This window comes from Gouania willdenowi, chromosome 10, assembly GCF_900634775.1.
Source record: "Gouania willdenowi chromosome 10, fGouWil2.1, whole genome shotgun sequence".
NCBI classification, from domain to species: domain Eukaryota; kingdom Metazoa; phylum Chordata; class Actinopteri; order Blenniiformes; family Gobiesocidae; genus Gouania; species Gouania willdenowi.
In genome coordinates this window covers 14,312,038-14,334,036 of record NC_041053.1, presented here as the reverse complement: position 1 = coordinate 14,334,036, position 21,999 = coordinate 14,312,038, and the positions used below count along the sequence as shown (strand labels likewise).

The 21,999-nt window shown below is 39.4% G+C and overlaps 1 protein-coding gene and 3 non-coding genes across 5 annotated transcripts in view; all 4 read right to left on the bottom strand.

Moving 5' to 3' along the window:
• The window catches only part of polr1a (RNA polymerase I subunit A), a 62,746-nt gene that overhangs the window by 25,107 nt on the left and 15,640 nt on the right, over nt 1–21,999 (bottom strand). For both annotated transcript variants that reach the window (XM_028459278.1, XM_028459277.1), the window contains exons 14-25: nt 20,296–20,403; nt 20,065–20,211; nt 19,451–19,642; nt 18,709–18,858; nt 18,448–18,631; nt 16,769–16,851; nt 15,048–15,206; nt 14,641–14,739; nt 5,788–5,940; nt 2,909–2,991; nt 2,572–2,737; nt 12–135 (exon numbers count right to left, since the gene is read on the bottom strand). In XM_028459278.1, the coding sequence (XP_028315079.1) occupies nt 12–135; nt 2,572–2,737; nt 2,909–2,991; nt 5,788–5,940; nt 14,641–14,739; nt 15,048–15,206; nt 16,769–16,851; nt 18,448–18,631; nt 18,709–18,858; nt 19,451–19,642; nt 20,065–20,211; nt 20,296–20,403 (1,648 nt within the window). The remainder of the gene's footprint in view (nt 1–11; nt 136–2,571; nt 2,738–2,908; nt 2,992–5,787; nt 5,941–14,640; nt 14,740–15,047; nt 15,207–16,768; nt 16,852–18,447; nt 18,632–18,708; nt 18,859–19,450; nt 19,643–20,064; nt 20,212–20,295; nt 20,404–21,999) is intronic.
• On the bottom strand, nt 2,314–2,448 carry LOC114471688 (small nucleolar RNA SNORA5). Its single transcript, XR_003675011.1, has one exon. It is a non-coding gene; the product is annotated as a small nucleolar RNA SNORA5 (small nucleolar RNA).
• On the bottom strand, nt 6,106–6,240 carry LOC114471690 (small nucleolar RNA SNORA5). Its single transcript, XR_003675012.1, has one exon. It is a non-coding gene; the product is annotated as a small nucleolar RNA SNORA5 (small nucleolar RNA).
• On the bottom strand, nt 16,578–16,714 carry LOC114471693 (small nucleolar RNA SNORA5). The gene has a single exon (XR_003675014.1). It is a non-coding gene; the product is annotated as a small nucleolar RNA SNORA5 (small nucleolar RNA).

The window sequence follows — 21,999 nt, the reverse complement described above, 5'->3', positions numbered from 1 at the left end:
ATGTCCCGTACCTCTGCGTGGACATGCCACCTCTCTCTTTGCTTTCCAGCGCTGTAGAGCTGCAAAGTGTTTGGCAGCAGCGTGAGGATCCAAACGAGCCAGAACCTCATCCAGACCCTGTGACCTCCTGATGACCTGCAGCAGTGAAAGAAGCCGCATCAAACAAGATGGAAATGGAACATCCATCCACAGATACATCACAGAGTGAAAGAAAGGCTGAGGCCAAAACTCACAAGAATCTACTAACCACAGACCACCTGTGAATGCCTGTAGGTGGAACTTTAGGTAGAGAAAATGGTCTCATCTGTCAGTCAAAGCGAGCACATAAGAGGGTCTTTTCTTTCACAACATTCAGCAATCTTTGAGCTTTTCTTTTCTTTGTGCCTTCGGCACAAGGTGTTGAACTTGGTGATAAGTTGGGCCATTAACGTCCAAGATTTTCCTTTTGCCTGCTCAGCAAGATGGTCTGAATCAATTTGAAGTGCAGGATTTTGATCATTTTCTTCAGCTCTTCGACTTTAACTGCATTTATACCCATTTACGCTACGCTAATCCTTTTCTTACAAAGTGTGCAATAGGCTTCCCAGTTCTTATTCTCCACTGGCTTTATCCAATTCGGGCATCTTGAGCCAGGAGTCAGAGAACTTGCACTTTCCCATTTTTTTTTCTTTTCGTCTGTTTTCGCGCCGGAACATTCACTATCATGTGGTGTCGCGCGCGGCCCAGAGGCGATCTAGCTCCGGGTACACAACCGAGTCAAAGCTTGAATACCAATAAAATGTAATACCTCTTTTAATCGCGATTAAGACTTTTCTATTACTTTTTAAGGGCCTTCATTTCCCACAATTGATTTATCAACTTTTAAGACTTTTTAAGTAGGGATGTAACGATTAATCGTGAGGCAGTTAAAAATCGATTCATAGGTATCACGACTGACATCGATACTTTGAAAATTGAATCGCAGTACTTTTTCTAAACAGCAGAGGACGCTATATATTTATCCCTTCTCTTGTCCAGCAGTGTACCGGCGGGCGGAATCTGCTACTATTTTCTTTCTGGCCGCCTTCTGCTCTTACATGTTAATGTTAATAAATGATTTCTTACCCCTATAGCACCGAAAGAATATTTGTAATATTTCGTGAATATCTGTAAAAGTCACGTTTTTCTATTAGCTCTGTCTGCTAGCATAGCATCTCTTCTTCACTGCTAGATTAGCTGCATGCCAACCGACCACTGGGTTACCAGCGCCCTCTGTTGGTCAATTGTTAAGGCACATAATACATTTTCAGTTGCACTTTTAAAAAGAAAAAGAACTATTATGCAGTTTTGCATTGTTTACTATAGAACCAGAATTTAATTTAATAAGCTTTTTCTTCATTTGTATTATTCTTTTATTTATTTCATTCAAGATTTATTTTTAGTTAAATTGCATTGTTTTGAATAGTTTATCAAGGGATTCTTTTGACAATTAAAAATAAAAGGGAAAATAATACAGTATTTCTCCCCCCAAAAAATAAAGGAATATTTTTCAGTCATCATTTGACTACAGTCCCATTTTGTAAAATAAATCGTGAGAGAATCGTATCGTGAACCCAGTATCGTGAATCGAATCCTATCGGGAGTTGAGTGAATCGTTACATCCCTACTTTTAAGACCCCACGGACACCCTGGCTCCTCCAAATACACAAATTCAATGAGACTGCACAATATTTGCAGGGATCACAGTTTTTCCATGCTGATATCACATGATGGTGGTCATTTTAAATCTCAAATTGTTGAAAAAACTCTTGATTTTTCTAAATCATGCAATTTTCCTCAAATTATTCCATAACATTCCCCCAAATTTAATAAAAAAAGGAAATTTAGGTAAAGAACTTATTGCTTGAATATTGTCGGTGCCTTACATACTTTATATTAATATATATATAATGTATTTGTAAAAGTACAAACTAGAGCACAATAATAATAATCTGTGGCCCCTTGAGATGAAAATGCTCTGTATTTGGCCCCTGATCACCCCTGGGATAAATGATCATTGGCAACATTTGAAAATGTCAGGTTTGTTCCTCATTACTTGTTATCAGGTAATAACATAAATATATGTGTAGCACACAAAGCAGAACAATAGGAATATTTGATTATAGAATCAATGGCCCCCTGTTGCCCCCACATAAAACTAAATCCCAGCGTGCTAGGGTCAGACCAAACACACAAGATGGAAGCAATAAAGATGGACTATATATATATTTTTCAGCTTTGTTTGGAACTCATTTACAAAAAATGCACAGAAACAGCTCAATGTTGATGTTTGTGTTGTGTGTGTAGTACATATTTATCCCCAGCAGCCACAGGGGGCGCTGTGGGGCCCATGAACTACAACATCACTGTAGCAGCCCTTTAGGCCAGTGCTCTCCACAGGAAGGAGACACTGAATTTGACAAAGCTGCAACGATTCGGAAGGTGAGGTGAACATTTACAGGATAACCAGTTACAATCAGCTTTTCCTCAGAAAACAATGGAGATGTATCTGTATTCTGCAGCAGCAGAAGCACAGTGATCTTGTAGACGTACCTCATAGTTGTCCTCTATAAAGGGAAACTGCTGAGGCTGCAGGAACGGAGTCTTGGGAATGTCTAGCCCATCTTCTCCATACAGGAACTGAATGACAGAGCCATCACTGTCTCTTACAGTCAGATCATACTGCACAACCAAGCCCTCCAGATGTTTCACCACACATCTGCAAATTAAAGGAGAAGGAAAAAAACACATGGAGTGAGCAAATAAAGGTAGAGTATTGGAGCATCAATGCACCGTGGATAGGGGTTTATGCATGAATTATGAGATCCTATGGTTCTCCTGTTGTTTTAAGGAGATTTGCCCATTTCTTCCACTTTTGGTAAAGATTTACCTTTGCAGATATCCTGATCTGGATGTTTTCACAGCCGTGTCCACTAGCCCTTCTCTCCCAGCCATGCAATGGAAGAAAAACTCCTGAAAACAAGAAAACAGTTCAGTTGGGGCAACAAGGTAAATCTGTCAACTTTGAATTCACTGACATCTTCTTCTGATCATTTTTAAATAGTAGCGCTCTGAACAAGTTGGTTTACAAGCTGCATTGAAGGACATTTCGTGAAGGAATTCTGTCGGGACAACGTCTGGTTTAAGACGTAACTTTGACTTCGTGCCCATTAGCTTAACCCTCGGATCCCTCTCGTAGCAGATCGGCTTGAAGCGGTCCTCACATATCATTGAATTTCATACGAACGGAAACGTTTAAGTCTGTATCCCTTACCGATGTTATGGAGCCAACGTCTGGATAACTCACTTAGTGTCGTTATTTGGCTTAGAGACGCAAAAGAAATGTTTCTGTGGGGTTTTTTGTCATGTTATAGCAACAATTGACTTTACACTGCAGCAATTTTCAAAAACTGTAGACCAATGAAACACTGTTGCCTAGCAACAGCTAAGACAGGAGTGTCAAACTAATTTTTGTTCAGGGGCCAAATATGAAGCAGTTTGAGCTCAAGTGGGCCACAGATTTTAGGCAGGATAAGGAGTAATTTCAACGTTATTGTAACCTAGTTTGAACTTCTGCGCATACATAAAATCCAAATATGACAATATTCTACCAACAGATATCAGTCCCAACAGGGTCTTCACTTTAAATTTCCTACATTTTGTGACTGATTTCTATTTGTTTAAGGGAAAATTTATGTGATAATTTGATGAAAATTGAAGAATTTTGTAAGAATTTTAACGTTTTTTTAACAGTTCAACACTAAAAATGACGATGATGACGCTCCACAGGGCCGGATTTGGCCCTCGGGCCATGAGTTTGACACGTCAACTAAGAGGAAAAAACAAAAGTGCGTCATATTCTGAGCAAAATGGCAGCTCTCCATAGTTTTTGCCCCACGGTACAAAATCATTTTAAGACATCCTTTTAATATGTTTTTTTTTATTAAAAAAAAAAGGTGCACATGATTTGTTTACTGGTAATGCAATAAACACATTTTGTTATCTAGAATTCCACTACAGGGACCCTTATAATTATTTTCAGTCTCAGTCAGTTTTTGCTGCTGCACCATAGATCCACACACTTTGCATACATAAGATCTGATCGTAACGTACGCTCACGTCAAAATTGATAATTACCGAAGCTTTCATGGATATGATCGAACGCACAGATCTGAGTGTGTGAACTAGTGCTGTGTGACAATATATATTGTAGCACAGTATAAAAATGTCTATAATATGATATAACTCTCTATTGTTTATATCGCTAATCTAATGTGTGGTCTTGGTCCCACTCTGTTGGTAAAATATCATTATGCAGGCTAAACTACTCACAGCAACGTTGCAGTATCATATTCACCTTACCCAGAGACACTAGTTTACTGCACCGTTGAGCAAGTTGGTCCCGTTTACGTGACTAAAGTAGGTCCGCCTTGTGTGAGCCACCATTAGCTATGAAGCCGTTGGCAACTGTCAACCACCGGGCCGTGCTCGGACATGAGCTTTAAGCGTTTAGTTTAGCAAAACAAAGATGCAAAAAATTGATACTATGGCATGAGGAGCTGAAACGCAGCTTTTTTTGGCAAGATTGGGCCCCCCGGACCGACGAGAATCATCAATTAGTCTGGTTACAAATTGTGTTACTGCAGCCAATATGACTCTTCCAAGCAAACATGTCTCACAAATGGAAATGTTAATGTACCTCCTGCTGCTTTAGAACAGAAGTAGGCAACTTTTAACACAGCAGGGCCACAAAAATGTGTTTGTTTGATCGAAAGGCCACATTATCAACATTCAAGTCCACATTTAAAATAATGACCAATCCGAGCATTAACACAGGAAAGAAAAAAAGAGTTGTTACAGTAATTTTGTGTGATTTTCTGTCATTCTGTGTTTGTTGTCTTGCTTGATGTGAGGCATTTTGTGCATTTCTGATGTCCTTTAGTGTATTTTTCCTGGAAAATACATGTTTGTTGGAGTCATATTGTGTATTTGTGCTGTAATTTCATGTTTTTGGACAATTTTTTGTGTATTTCTGTTGTTTTGCTTGTTTGTTAGGACTGTGGGTTTGCAGAGTTTTTTCCGTGTCTTTTTGTGTACTTTTGTCATTTTCTGTAATTTAGTATATTTTTCTGAGTAATTTTGTGCATTACTGCTGTCTTTTAGTTCATTTTTGTAGTAGTAGTTTTCTGTTTTTTACTGTATTTTACTGTATTTTCCAGCAATGTTGTAATTCTTTGTATTCTTGCTTTCGGTTTGTGTATTTTTCTGTCATTTTGTAGGTTTACTTTAGGAGCTGCATAAAATTAGACCGAGGGCCCGCATGTGGCCCCGTGCCGCCAGTTGCCTATGTCTGCTCCAGAAGAACTTTTAAAGAATATAACCTAAATGATATTTGATGAAGCTTGCAACTAAAATTCCCTATAGGTACGGTTTAAAACAATATCAGTGGCCATTATTGTTAGTTTTTGCGTACCCTGGTGGCATTTCCATATACAAAAACACATGAGAACAATACTGTATGTAGCAAAAGTCCCGAATAATCCTTCTTAAAGGAAAAGTACAATTTATTTTGAGATTTATTGTTTTTTTTCTTATATATAACATAATAAATAATGAATTGCAATTTTCCATTAATTTCAAGTAATTTTAAGGAAGAAATACTATATCGGGATATATATCCTTAATAGGATGTCAATCTACCTATATCGTGATATAAAATATTCTCCATATCACAGTATGGACGGTTAATAAATGAGTGTGCGTGTGTACCTGTGGTTTGATGCCTGTGAGGAACCTCCCCGACACAAAGCCTCCAGCACCTGGAGATGGGTCATATGGCTGGAAGCAGGGCAGGAATTTCCCAGAAGGCATCAGTGGGGGCCGACGGCCCTCTAACTCGATCTGCCCGAGTAGACAAGAGATCTGACAAACAGACAGACGGACAGGTCAGGGTAGACTGAGGGTGTGTCAGACCAAACACAAGATGGAAGCAATATAGATGTCAGATACATATATATATATATATTTCAGCTTTGTTTGGAACTCATTTACAAAAAATGCACAGAAACAGCTCAATGTTGATGTTTGTGTTGTGTGTAGTACATATTTATCCCCAGCAGCCACAGGGGGCGCTGTGGGGCCCATGAACTACAACATCCCTGTAGCAGCCCTTTAGGCCAGTGCTCTCCACAGGAAGGAGACACTGAATTTGACAAAGCTACAAAGAGGCAGAAGGTGAGGTGAACATTTATTAACCAGTTACAATCAACTTTTCCTCAGAAAACAGAGATGTATTTGATACAAAAAAAACATTCAAATAAACCGTCTGTGTGTGTGTGTGTGTGTGTGTAAGGCAAGGCAAGGCAAATTTATTTATATAGCGCATTTCATACTCAAGGCAACTCAATGTGCTTTACATGATAAAACATTCAATTGTTAAAAATCAATAAGAACATTTAAAATCATCAGTAAAATCAATAAGAACATTTAAATTCATCAGTAAAATCAATTAAAATCATCAGTAAAATCATCATTACATCAACAACATGACAAAAAATCTCTCTCTCAATCATATGCAGTAGAGAAAAAAAGTGCCTTTAACTTTGATTTAAAAATGTTCACATTAGATGCTGACTTCAGCTCCGCTGGCAGTTTGTTCCACTTCTTTGCAGCATAACAACTAAAAGCAGCATCACCATGTTTACTGTGAACTCTGGGCTCCACTATCTGATCTGTGTCCATAGATCTGAGAGACCTGCTGGGTTCATACCTGACTAACATGTCACTGATGTATTCTGGACCAAACCCATTCACAGATTTATACACCAGCAGCAGAACTTTAAAGTCTATTCTGAGGCTGACTGGGAGCCAGTGTAAAGACTTTAAAACTGGAGTAATGTGCTCTGACCTCTTTGTTCTGGTTAAGACCCGAGCTGCAGCGTTCTGAACCAGCTGTAGCTGTTTGATGCTCTTTTGGGGGATTCCTGTCAGAAGACCATTACAATAGTCCAGTCTGCTGGAGATAAAAGCATGGACCAGTTTCTCCTGATCTTTCTGAACCATTAAACCTTTCACTCTGGAGATGTTCTTTAGGTGGTAGAAGATGTTTTTGTGATAGATTTGATCTGACGCTGAATGTAAGATCTGAGTCAATCAGAACACCAACGTTTTTGACTTAGTCTTTAGCTTTTAAAGATCGAGACTCAAGATAATTGCTGACAGCAGTCCTCTTTTCCTTGTTACCAAAGACAATCACCTCCATCTTGTCATGGTTTAGTTGAAGGAAGTTTTCACTCATCCAGCAGTTTACTTTTTCTAAACAGTCACACAACACCTCAATGGGACCATGGTCATCTGGGTTCAGTGATAGATATAGTTGTGTGTCATCTGCATAGCTCTGATAATCAACCTTACAGTTCTGTAAAATTTGTCCTAAAGGAAGCATGTAAAGGTTAAACAGAAGGGGTCCAAGAACAGATCCCTGAGGAACCCCACAGGACATTGGTAATCTGTCAGATTCAAAGTTTCCAATGCTTATAAAATAGCTTCGCTCCTCCAAGTATGACTTAAACCATTGCATTACTTTTCCATTTAGTCCAACCCATGTTTGCAATCTGTGCAACAAAATTGTATGATCTACAGTGTCAAATGCAGCACTTAGATCCAACAGAATGAGAACAGATACTTTTCCTGAATCAGTGTTCAACCTTATGTCATTGATCACTTTGATAAGAGCAGTTTCAGTGCTGTGATGAGAACGAAAACCTGACTGAAATTTATCAAATATTTTGTTGAATGTTAAGAATTGACTCAGTTGGTTGAAGACCACCTTCTCAATGATCTTGGCCATGAATGGAAGGTTGCTGATTGGTCTATAGTTAGCCAGTATAGAGGCATCCAGTGTTCTCTTTTTTAACAGCGGTTTCACAGCAGCTACTTTCAGGGATTTTGGTACGGTGCCTGATTGGAATGAGCAGTTAATTATCTGACACAAATCAGTGACAATTGACTTTACAACAGTTTTAAAGAAGTTTGAGGGTATTGTGTCAAGGCAACACGTTGATGGATTCAGCTGCTGAACAGTCTCCTCTATTGTTTTTGGGTTCACTGTAATAAACTCTCAATCAATCAATCAATCAATCTTTATTTGTATAGCGCCAAATCATAACCAATGGTATCTCAAGGCACTTTACAGTAGAGCAGTCTTAAGGACGGACTCTTCATTTTATGGATACACACATATGCATATATACGTATATACACATACATATGTATCCCACACCCAACATGAATTCATCATGGCGGCAAGGAAAACCTTCTGTTAAGCAGCAGGAACCTTGTGTGGATCCCATTCCTATGATGAACAGCCATCCACGTTATGCTGTGTTGGGTGTGTGCAGAGAAAAGGGTGGAGACAGAGCCGCTGAGTCTCTGTAACTCCACACTGAGGATCCCACGGACCTGCAAGACAAAAGCCAGAAGGAGTACAGGAGCAAACACACAAGGGAGTAAGCAGACATAGAGGGAGTGTTTGAAAGAGGAATGGGACCCTCTCCGGTCCCTCTCTAACCTAAATGACCTCTCTCTTAACGCCCTCTCCAACCTCTCTCCAACCGAGCATGCCAGACCCCCCCCCCCGGCAGTCTATGCCTATTGCATCTTAATTATGAGCTATGAGCTGGTTCCTAACTAAAAGCTTTATCAAAGAGGAATGTTTTGAGCCTAACCTTAAAGGTAGAGAGGGTGTCTGCCCCCCGAACCGTGGTTGGTAGATGGTTCCAGAGAAGTGGGGCCTGATAACTGAAAGCTCTTCCTCCTATACTACTTTTAGAGATGAATGGAACAACGAGTAGTCCAGCATTTTGAGAGCGTAGTGTTCTGGGGGGATTGTATGGCACTACAAGCTCCTTGAGATAGACTGGTGCCTGTCCATTTAGGGCTTTATAAGTGAGAAGAAGAATCTTGAATTCTATTCTATATTTTATGGGAAGCCAATGCAGAGAGGCTAATACAGGAGTAATGTGATCTCTTCTCCTAGTTTTAGTCAGTACACGTGCTGCAGCATTTTGAACCAGCTGAAGTGTCTTAAGCGACTTGCTCGGGCAGCCTGCTAAAAGAGAATTACAATAATCCAGTCTAGAGGTAACAAAAGCATGGACTAGTTTTTCGGCGTCGCCCTGAGACAGGATAGATCTGATTTTAGCAATGTTACGGAGATGAAAGAAGGCAGTTCTTGAAGTTTGTTTTATGTGAGAGTTGAAGGATAAGTCCTGATCAAATAGAACCCCAAGGTTTCTAACAGTTGTGCTTTGTGCCAGAGTAATGCCATCTAGGGCAGTTAGGCTAGCATAGGTTTCTCTAAGGTGTCGCGGGCCCAGTACAATGAGCTCAGTCTTGTCTGAGTTGAGAAGAAGAAAATTTTGGTCCATCCAGGCCCTAATGTCCTTTAGACAGGCCTCAAGTTTAGATAGCTGATTTGTCTCACCTGACTTCATTGATACATACAGTTGGGTATCATCAGCATAGCAGTGGAAGTTAACAGAGTATTTTCTCATAACATTACCAAGGGGGATCATATAGATACAGAAGAGGATTGGACCTAGCACAGAGCCCTGAGGAACCCCGTAGCTTACTTTAGTGTACACAGAAGACTTATTATTCACGTGTACAAACTGGTACCTATCAGATAGGTAGGACTTAAACCAGTTTAGGGCAGTCCCTGTGATTTCAAGTAATTTCTCTAATCTCTCTAGTAGAATATAGTGATCTATAGTGTCAAAAGCTGCACTAAGATCTAATAAAACCAGCACTGAGAGTCGTCCTTCATCTGAAGCCCAGAGTAGATCATTAGTTACTTTAACTAAAGCAGTCTCTGTGCTGTGTTGAGCTCTAAAGCCTGACTGGAAGTCCTCGAACAGGCTGTTGTTTTGAAGAAATTCACAGAGCTGAGCTGCCACAACTTTCTCAAGAATCTTTGAAATAAAAGGAAGATTAGATATAGGCCTGTAGTTTGCTAAAGTGCTGGAATCAAGAGTAGGTTTTTTGAGAAGGGGTTTGATTACAGCTACTTTAAAGGACTGTGGCACGTAGCCTATTGATAGGGATATATTTATTGTCTCCAACAAAGATGGGCAGACTAGGGGAACAACTTCTTTAAACAGCTTAGTTGGGATCGGATCTGAAAGGCAGGTCGATGGTTTGGAGGATGAAATAATAGAGTTAAGTTCCTGAAGTCCTATATGTGTGAAACAGTTTAGGTTAGGCCTATTTACATTTAATGGTACAGCAGGCCCAGGTGAAGGCAGGGAGTGGCTAATTTTATCTCTAATCTTGTGAATTTTATCGTTAAAAAATGTCATAAAGTCCTCACAGCTGAGGGCTAGAGGAATCATGGGCTCAATAGAGCTCTGACTTTGTGTTAGCCTGGCTACAGTGCTGAAAAGGTACCTCGGATTATTTTTATTTTCTTCAATTAGTGAGGAGTAGTATGTAGATCGACTATGTCGTAAGGCTGTCATGTATTTACTATGGCTTTCTTGCCAAAGTATTCGTGACTCCTCTGTTTTATTGGAGCGCCACATTCTCTCTAATTTACGGGTTGTTTGTTTGAGTGTGTGAGTTTCAGAGCTAAACCACGGAGCTTTCCTCTGACGTTTAATAGTTTTTTCCCTCAATGGGGCAATTGAGTCCAAGGTGGATTTTAGTAGACTAGCAGAGCTATCGACAAGCAGATCCAGTTGAGAGGGGTTATAATTAATATCATAGTTATTTATTGGATGGTGCACTGAGTTTAAGGCAGCAGGAATGGCCTCTTTAAATTTAGCCATAGCACTGTTGGATAGATTTCTACTTGTAACTATTTTATTGCACAGTGCGAGATCCTCTAGGATAATGTTAAAAGATATTAAAAAGTGATCTGATAGCAGAGGATTTTCAGGGTAGACTTTTAGTTCATTAATATCAAGGCCATATGTTAGAACAAGATCAAGAGTATGATTTAAACGATGAGTAGCTTCATTAATAGTTTGAAAAAAGCCAACTGAGTCTATTAGGGACATAAAGGCTGAGCTCAGGCTATCACTATCTTTGTCCACATGGATATTAAAATCTCCTACTATCAGTATTTTATCAGAACTGAGGACTAAGTTTGATATAAACTCAGAGAATTCTGATAGAAATTCAGAATAAGGGCCTGGAGGACGGTAAATTATCGCAAATAAGACTGGCTGGCAGGTTTTTGATTCGATATGAGATAAATTTAGAACCAGGCTTTCAAAGGAAGTGTAACTGGCCTTTGGTTTAGGATAGATTAGGAGAGAGGAATGATAAATAGCTGCTACACCACCTCCACGGCCTATGTCTCGTGGCATATGAGTATTTAAATGACTGGGAGGAGTGGCTTCATTTAAACTAACATATTCATCTTGATACAGCCATGTTTCAGTTAAACAGAATAAATCAAGGTTATTTTCTGAGATAAGGTCATTTACTAGTAGAGATTTGGATCTCAGTGATCTAATATTTAATAGAGCACATCTAATGGTTTTATGTTTTGGTGTTTCTAGATTTGAGATTTTAATTTTTTTCAGATTTTTATAATTGATAGCTCTTTTATTTGATTTTATGTTAAAATCATTGTGAAATATGGGTCGGGGGACTGACACCGTCTCCATAAAATAATATTCATCACCATCACAACAGTTGTCATGGCGATGAACACAGCTATCCTGATAGCAATGGGAGGGAAACTGTCCTAAGGCAAGCGCAGAGGGGCGTGGAGGACTCCCCCTCTGTAACATGGTCTCATTCATGAGATGTCATAAATGTGCCATGTTTTCTGATAGTAGAGATGCTCCCTCCAAAGTAGGATGGATTCCATCTCTTCCTATCAGGTTCGGTTTTCCCCAGAAGGATCTCCAATTATCAATGAAGCCCACCTCGTTTTCTGGACACCACCTCGATAGCCAGCGGTTAAATGATGACATGCGGCTATACATGTCATCACTGGTCAGATTTGGTAAGGGACCAGAGAAAATTACGGAGTCCGACATTGTTTTAGCATAAGCACAAACTGATTCAATGTTCACTTTGGTTGCTTCCGACTGGCGACGTCGGGAGTCATTAGTGCCGACATGGAGGACTATCCTATCAAACTTACGATTACTCTTTGCCAGCAACTTTAGATTTGATTCTATGTCGCCCGCTCTGGCCCCTGGGATGCACCTCACAATGCCCGCTGACTTCGCTAGCTTCACGTTTCTCACTATGGAGTCGCCAATTATCAGAGTTTGTTCCCCGGTGAGTGTGTTGTCCTCACAGAGGGGGGAGAACCTGTTTGAGACGTGAACATGGTGGTGTCCCGAGCGGCTTTTTGACCTTCGACTATGCTTACCACGGACAGTAACCCACTCATTGCTGGCCGGGGGGGAGGCTAAGCTAGAGCTAGCACGGTCCGCACCGGCTAGGTCCTGCTTGCTAGCTTCGGTTTTGGTATCAGGGGTGCGGAACCGCTTCTCCAGATTGTTGATCCTCGCCTCCATATCTAACAGTACGCTACACTTTATGCAACTACCATTGTCCCTAAAGGAGGACGAGGAGTAACTAAACATCTGACACACCGGGCAGGAGAGCGGAGGGGAGGAGAGAGAAGCCATAGGTGCTAAATTTAAGCTAAGCTAAGCTAAGCTAAGGACAAAAGGAAGTTTAAAGGAGATTGTACTGCCTATAAGAGGCGAGATTGCTTTTTACTTAACCTTCGTACGTTTAACTGTACGGTAAAAAATTAAAACAAGTGTTTTCAAGGCTAAAATATCAATGACAACAAGTTTGATTAGAGTTAGCAGAACACAGTAGTAGAGCGCTGCAAACAGCGGTAGAGTGTAAACAGGAAATGATCGATACGTCACCACGTCAGCACGTCGTCAGCACGTCACCCGTTACTCTAACATTGTAGTTGACTCATCCCTCAGTGGTTGAAGCTGGTCAAGCTTTTTGTAATTTTGCTGGTTTGTTCTGATGTTTGACCTTATTGATTGTATTTTTTCATTGAAATATACAGCAAATTCATTGCATTTTCCAGCTGACAGTAATTCAGGGGCTATCTGATCTGGGGGGGATTGTGAGCTTTTCAATTACAGAAAACAACAAGCGAGAGTTGTTGACATTTTTGGCAATTATTTCAGAAAAGTATTGCTGCCTTGCTTTGAACAAGCCATCATTGAATTTTCGCAGACTTATTTTGTACAGTTCTAGATGAATTTGGAGTTTTGTTGATCTCCATTTACGCTCAGCTCTTCTACAGTCAGATTTCAAATTCTGCATTATCTCAGTCCTCCTCCAAGGTGTTTTCTGTGTGTTTGGTTTTCTCTTAGTTTTGATTGGAGCCACCACATCTATGACATTACAGACGTTTCTTTTATACTCATCCAGAATATCATCAACTGTCTCAGCACTCAATGTTGGTGTCATTGCTATGGCTTCCATAAACTGTGCACTTGTGTTCTCATTTATGTACCTTTTCTTTAAACACACATAACTAGGGGGAACAGATGTTACAGTCTCTAGGTCAAAAAAGACACAGAAATGATCAGATAGAGCTAAGTCTCTTACATCAACAGCAGAGATATCAACACCTTTAGAGATAACCAGATCCAAAGTGTGACCTTGAGTGTGTGTCGGACCAGTCACATGTTGTGTAAGACCAAAAGTATCCATTAAAGCATACAGTTCTTTGGCAGTATTGTCCATGTTATTGTCTACATGAATATTTAAGTCACCTGTTATTATTAAAAAGTTGTATTTAGTGCATACAACTGACAGCAGTTCAGCAAACTCATCCATGAATTCTCCAGAATATTTTGGGGGTCTATAAACGACTAAAAACAGAACTCTTGAATCACCCTTCAGTAAGAATGACATATATTCAAAGGAGATAAAATCACCAAATGTTATTTCTTTGCACTGAAATATTGATTTAAAAATGGCAGCAACTCCACCACCTTTCCTGCAAGTACGACGCTTATTTAAATAAATAAAGTCTTGTGGTGCACTTTCATTGAGAATAGTATTACTGATACCATCATTCAACCATGTTTCATTAAGAAATAAAAAGTCCAAGTGATGTGTCAAAATAAAATCATTAATTATTAGTGACTTGTTAACAAGAGATCTAACATTAAGAAGAGGTAATTTTAAAGACTTTACTGGAGACACTGGTGGACTTTTTGGATGACATGTTATAGGAGTCAAATTTTTATCTCTATAAAGCTTTTTGCTTTTCTTTAATTTCACAATTTTACCTGTGTTACCTGTCACCACAGGAATTAAAGAAGCTGCATTAACTCCATAGGGCCCTGACTTTTTCTGGTTGTTCCTAAAAATAGAGCTATTGCAGTCCGGACCCAGCACACATCAGACCTGTGTCGCTCTAAGTTGAACACAGCTGGCCTGAGGAGAAGAGTGATCCTGAGCCTGGTATCGTCGAGGAGGGATGGGTGGTGCAGATTGACCATGGTGTACGCGCGCGCCTGTGAGGAACCTCCCCGACACAATGCCTCCAGCACCTGGAGATGGGTCGTACGGCTGGAAGTGTGTGTGTGTGTGTGTGTGTGTGTGTGTACTAACCTGCATGGTGTTCACTGTAGAGCCCTTGGCTCCTGATTGGACCATCAGTTGGAGGTTGTTGTCTGGAAAGGAGGTGTGGAGGCCGACTGGCATACACACCTATTAACACGCGCGCACGCACACACACACACACACACACACACACACACACACACACACACACACACACACACACACACACACACACACACACACACACACACACACACACACACACACACACACACACACACACACACACACACACACACACACACACACAGGTGATAATGTGTGTTTAATTTGTCACTGTCTGCACAATAGAAAACATGAAGCAAACACATGGACGTGTTATTTATATTTTGTGCTGAGAGAGAGCTATGAGAGGATTATATGAATAAAGTTGGATTGAATGTGTGCCAGCTTACCTTGTTGATGTCGTTGTTCACCTGGTTGGCCATCTCCTTGAACTTGTGGTCGGCCATGGTGAAATCTCTCTGGTCTGGGTTCAGATGAGCGTCCTGCCACCGACCCCGAGCCTCAGATTGATCCACGTTTGAGGGCAGATTGAAAGCTGCCTGAAGGGTCTGATGTTAGGAAACAAGACGAGTGCTTTAGTCTTTAGGAAACCTCTAACATTTCCATCCACTGGTCATAGAGATCTGAATGCTTCACGTTTTTACTGTAATCCTCTTTAGTCACAGTGGAGTAACAAACTGTAGCCTGACCACTACTGTGTGTGGTTTCTCTACCCATTATGTTGTTACCCACATGGCACATTTGGCGTGACACTGTTTTAGAGTTTATAAATGTAGCTATATTTAGAGCCTGAGAACTTTTAATTAATTGGTGTTATTTTATTTTTAAAAAGAATCCTACATTTTGACAAACCTTTTATTTCATACAGATGCCTTTGTGGAAAATAAGTTAAGTTCCAATTGTGGTAGATTTGGTCTCTTTCTTTTTAAGTTTTTACATGAGATGTTTACTGTATGCAAAGAAACCATGACAAGATTTATTACCAAAAATAAACGTGGGGGGTTAAAGTAAATACTAACTTTTACTTTGAGTACTATTTAATTGAGCTATTTTTACTTGTACTTCAGTATTTTATGTATAAATTACTTGTACTTGAGTACAATTGAAATTAAGTAACAGTACTTCTACTTGAGTAGGACACATCAATACTCTTTACATCTCAGGTTTAAAAAAAATCCTTTAACTCTGAAATATGGTGCTTAATTTCTAAACACAACAGTGACACCCTATTTAAGGAATGACAGAGTCATTCTCAGTTGTGTGAACCTGTTTTTAAGGGTGCATTCACAAAAACGTTTGCTCTGATAGTCCACCTCATTTGGTCGATGTGAACACGCAAACAAAGTCTCTAGAGCGGATCAAAAAGGTGAATTCTGGAGCGGTTGTTTCTGCCGGTCTCGGAGCGCTTCCAATCGATGTCTAGAGCGGTTAGGAGTGCCATGAATAGATCTGCTCTCAGAGCAGATCAAACACAGGAAGTAGAGCGCACAGCATTGTGGGGGGAAAGGTGAACCAGCGACAGTGCAAAACAGGGCTTTAAAACCACCAAAAGCACAACAACTCGCTGCTGCTCCATTGTTGAATGTTGAGAAAGAACAAAGAGAAGATAGATGTTTTTGTTCAATCTAGGTCAAAGCGAGCTCTTCATAGACGAGAGCCTCTTCTTCAGGTTTCTGTTTTCACCTAGAGAAGTCTCTATTTCCGTAACCTCTAGTGGTTAGCTCATGTAACTGCACCAGTGGCTGTTTAGAGCGGATCAGAAGTTGTTCACTGAACGCAAACCGAACCAAACCAAGGTGATAAAATTATCAGCTGTCCTTCAGCCATTCGGACCGAGTCCAGGACTAAACCAGTGTGAACGCAGCATAAGTGAACTCAACGTGTAAGTTTGTAATGACACGGTTAGTTGATCTGTGTGTGTGTGTGTGTAGTACATATTTATCCTCAGAGGTGATGGTGGAGCACCGTGAGGCCCATGAACTACAGCTTCACTGTAGCAGCCACTTTGGCCAGAAGCTCCCACTGAGCAGGAAGCTCTGAATTTGACTGGGCTGCCAATCACTGAGAATGATTGATTAGCATTAGCATCAACATTAGCACGTTCACTCACTTTGGTGCCAATATTCAGTGACTGTTTGATGATCTTCTTCCTCTGCTTGTTGGCGCCGGGCTTTACCAGGATGTCCTCCACACCTGACACAGAGAGGAGCAAAGATGTGAGTGTGTGTGTGTGTGTGTGTGTGTGTGTGTGCGTGCGCGCGTCAGCGTCAATTATAATGGTAATAATAATTCATTGCAGTTGTGATGTAATTATAATTGTAATTGTATTTGGGAAAAGTCTGTTGCTGTTGTAACCATAATTGAGTTGTAATTGAGTTCAGATAATTGTCATTGTAATTGTAATTGTCATAGAAATTCTTTAAAAACTGTCAACTATAAAATTAATCAAACGCAAAGCGGGGGAGCCATGTTACAGTTCTATGGCTTATACATATGTAGTTAATTATTAAAATATGTCATATCAACATTTCCCACTACCTGTCACTTCTCTTCGGAAGCATTTTACCATTTAAAATGTTTTTAGGGTAATCTAGGCGTGTAATGACAGAAAAAGGACTTAATCCACCCACACCAAAAATATTAAATCCAATATTTCCATTGATCAGGAATCCTAACAAGGTAAACAAGAGATGAGAAACAAATTAGATGGACAATAGATCGATAGATAATATTTTTTGTATATTTTACAGCTGATTTAAGACATGGGTCAAAGCTAGAGGTGAAAGTAATGAATTACAAGTACTCATGTTACTGTTATTGAGTTGCATTTATGGGTACTTTTTGGAGTATATTTCTAAATCAGTTATTTTACTTGTATTTAAGTACATTTTAAAAGAAGTAAAGTAATTACATTTCTACACTCAACTGTTACTGAGTACTTTTTTGGGGGGGGTTTAAAATGAGGACATTGTGAAACTACAAAAAAATGAAATGACTAGACATCACAACAATGCATCAAATCGTAGACGACCAACCAGGTTAAACGTAAATTTAAAATCAAACTTAATGACTGAATGGAGGTTATTTTCTCAGTTTTAGAGTTCATAAACGTAGCTATACTTAAAGCCTGATCATTTTTTCCATTGGTGTTATTGTATTTTAGAAAAAAATTGTACAGTTTGACAAACCTTTTATTTCATACAGATGCCTTTGTGGAAAATAAATTAAGTTCCAATTTTTCCAGATTTGGTCTCTTCCTTTTTAAAGGTTATACATGACATGTTTACTGTATGCAAGGGAAAAATGGCAAAATCTATTACCAAAAATAAACATGGGGGTGAAAGTAACGAGTAACTTTTACTTTGAGTACTATTTAATTGAGCTACTTTTTACTTGTACTTGAGTATTTTATGTATGACTTACTTCTACTCGAGTACAATTTCAATCAAGTAACAATACTTCTACTTGAGTACAATATATCAGTCCTCTTTACGCCTCTGGACAAAACTGACCCGTTATTAGAGATGCTAACGGCAAGCTAACACAAGAGGAAGATTACATTTTATGGGGTTATTCATTTCAGGCACGGTAATTGTAATTAATTGTAATTGAGAATGTAATTGTAATTTACTGTCAGGGAGAAAATAATAATTGTGATTTTAATTGTAATTGGAAAAAAGGCTGGTTACCTTAATCATAAGTGAGTTGTAATTGAACATGGATAATTGAAAAAGGAATTGTTTAAAAATGCAATTGAGCCAAACCCTGGTGTGTGTGTGTGTTTCCTACCCAGAGTGAAGCCTCTGTACAGCTGTAGGTAGGCAGTGAACAGACGAGCTAGGCAGCTGAGCAGCTTCCCACTGGTCTCTCCTCCGTACAGCTCGTAGCAGCAGTGCACCAGGCCGTAGGCAGACGAGCCATAGTGGGCTTTGTCCAGAACTCCCAGTAACAGCTCGCCCTGACGGATCAGCACCTGCAAACAAACAACAGCATTAACACGCGCGCACACACACACACACACACACACACACGCACAGTGCATTTACACACCTGTGAGTCACACATGCTGTCAGCTTTGTATCCTGGAGCCGCTCGAGGTGGGACTTGAACCCAAGCCTTACTGGGAATTTTAGATTTGCCCACGAGATTAAGAGGAACGGCATTTTCTGGGATGACGTTGAGTAAGAGGGTCGACACTACCTAAAACAAACACATAAACTTAATCTCTTATTGTTTAAAGACAACAGACTTTGCTCAATGTCGCCGACAATCAAATTCTCAGGATCCTATGAAATATTTTTTTTTTTTTCCCCAAATTCCGTGTTTTCCACATAAAAAAATGTAATTCCATTTTTTTTTTATATATTTCAGAAAACATTACTTTTTTTTAACTCTTGTGAGGAAACACAATAAATAATAATAAAAAAACATTAAACAAAAATGTGTGTCAAAATGAAAATGTAATTTAAAACAATTTGTGAGCTCCAAATTAAAAGGTAGATATAAGATGCAGTGACATGGATTATTCCTTTTTAATTATTCAGATGTCAGCATTAATGTCACCCAATTTCCTCTCAGGGATCAATGGCGTTTCTTTCACATGATGTCACTTTCCACGTTCAACAGTGGATTCTGTTTTTATTGGTCGATTCTGTGATTCCGTTAACGTGGAAATGATAAGGCCCTAAATAAGCACAAAATGCTCACTCCAAAAACAGAGTCCCCAGACTGGCCTTTATCTGTCTGTGAGGTGCATAAAGTGGATGACTGATAACAGACAGACCAACGTTACCTGTTTTCCCGTCCACAGCTGCTGTGGTTTGAGAATGGCTGGAGGCAGTAACTTCACCCGGCCCACTCTGTCAGTCAGCCCCCGGTACACCAGCTCTGTGTACTGGTCTCTGCTGAAGAAACAGCCTCGTATGGTCATCCTGGTTCCTGACACCATGTGGTCCTGGATCAAACCTGCTAATGGTTTACCGTCCTGGGGAGAAGAGAGACAAAATTCCTCGATGTCCTCATTTATTTAATATATATATCTCCAGTCTTAGGTTGACACCACACATCGAAGGATGTTTTTGAGAAACGTGCATGTTTTTTTCTACTTAGCACAATATGTATTTTAATACATAAATACATTTAAATGTTTCTTAAAAAGGAAACTAATTTGTTGGTTTAATTACCTCCCTTAAGGAGTTAATATTTTCATCAGCATTTATTCATTAGTCTGTTACATCATAAATACTTCACAATTTCAAGTCTGTTAGAAAAAAAAATGTCTTTATAAAGCCACTTTGTTATAGATCAATCTTTTCATCTGCCACAATAATGTAATTAATTCAAATGAAAATAACTGAAGTTGAGGGTTTTTCTTGGTAATTCTTAGGTGAGAGAGAGTGAGATCACCTTGGGGACCAGGTACTGCCGGTGCGTGCTGACTAAGTGGTAGGCCTCAGCTCGGCCCAGCTCGCTCTGAGGGAAGTGTGCGTTCATCTCGTCTCCGTCAAAGTCAGCGTTGTAGGCCTTGCAGTTTGCGTAATGAAGCCTGAGAACCTGCAACGTCAGCGGAAAGGCATTTCTTTCACACACACACACAGTAGCAGAGCAGCTGGGGAGCACAGACGGATGTGACTCTACCTTCTCTCCTGGTAGGATGCGTGCACTGTGAGCCTGAATGGAGGGCCGATGGAGGGTGGGCTGTCTGTTGAGTAACATCACGTCTCCGTTCTTTATGTGACGATAGACCTGGACAAGAGGAAACATCAGCTGTTACAAAATGCTACACGGACATGGTCAACTGTTCAAAGACATTTAAGACAAAAACTAAAATTACTAAACACCACAGAATCAAAAAGAATCTTTACGCTCGATGAACTTCACAGAAACACTTACAAAATGAACTTTCCTTTCTATTTTGCTCATCATGAGAGAAATACTGGAAGAAACTTTTGGTACCAATTTGTTGCTGTGCAACATCTCCTTCAAAATACAAGCATAAGATGGAAAATGCCTGTGATTGACTGAATCTGCTTCTGCGCCCCTCTCTTGGTTCCCGTCCCAAGAGTTGAGCAGCTGTACCGTTTTCCACATTCATTTTTCAAAATTCCGTTTTTCTAAAAATCTTTAATTAGTTTATTCAGAAAATATTAGTTTTCAACTCGTGAGGAAGAAAAAAAAGAAAGAAAAGAAAATCATAATTAAACAACAATGTATTTTTAAATCAAAATGTACTTAAAATCATGTGTAAGCTACAAATAAAAGGTAGATATAAGTTGTAGTGACAGATCTGTCATATAAAGATGTATGAGAGCACCATTAATGTCACCCGAGCAGGTTTATTGATTAAGTAGGGATCAACTTAATTTATCAAGTAATCATGAACCTACAATGTTTAAAGTACTCATCCACTGTTTTTACAAGTTTGGGCTGAAACCTTTGAAATGTACTTTTTAGAATATCTAGGGTTACATCAGCATCTTTAACTTTTCCTGATTATTTAGAGCAACCAAAAGCAGCTCAAGTTGGCATTTTGACTAAAAACGCTGTTAAATGATCTCATGGGCGAATGGGGCTTGGAACGTCATCAACCACATGATTTCAAGATGGTGGTCCTTCGCTTCACGATGAATGCGTTTCATTCACATTATGTCACTTTCCACGTTTAACAGTGGATTCTGTCCAATCATATACAAGACTCCACACTAAGGGTGTTGAAAAAAATCGATTCGGCGATAAATCTTGATATTAGGTCGCGTGATTCTCGGATCAATTCAAAATGCATCCATATCGATTTTTTTTTAATTTATTGCCCATTTTGATTTAGAAAAAGAAAAAAATCTAAAAAGAAAGTACTAACTTCCTGCATTTATTTGTTGTTCTAGGCATATACTGTACCTTAGTTAAGTTGCACTAAACTCAAAGTTGGTTTAAAAGCCACAGGCAGATTGTATGTTATTTTTTATTTGAAGTTGTTGGCACATGGCATGTTAAAGCCAATATTTTGAGAGTAAAATATGCCAATAAAATATATTTCATAAATAATGTTCTCATGAAGGTGTACACATTTACAGATTAGTTGTTTCTTAAGTCATTTTTTTTTTAAAAAATGCAATAATTGCCTTTAATATCGGGATATATTGTATCGCATCGTGACCTATGTATCGGGATAGGAATCGTATCGCCAGATGCGAGGCAATACGCAATTCTACTCCACACAGGATTTACATCATCTGCATGTGACAAACCTCCTAGTTAGCTTCACCGTTTAGCCATTGTTAAAAAAATTTCATTGATTTATTTGTTCTAGTGTTCTTGTTGGATCATCATATTTCAGTAGATAGA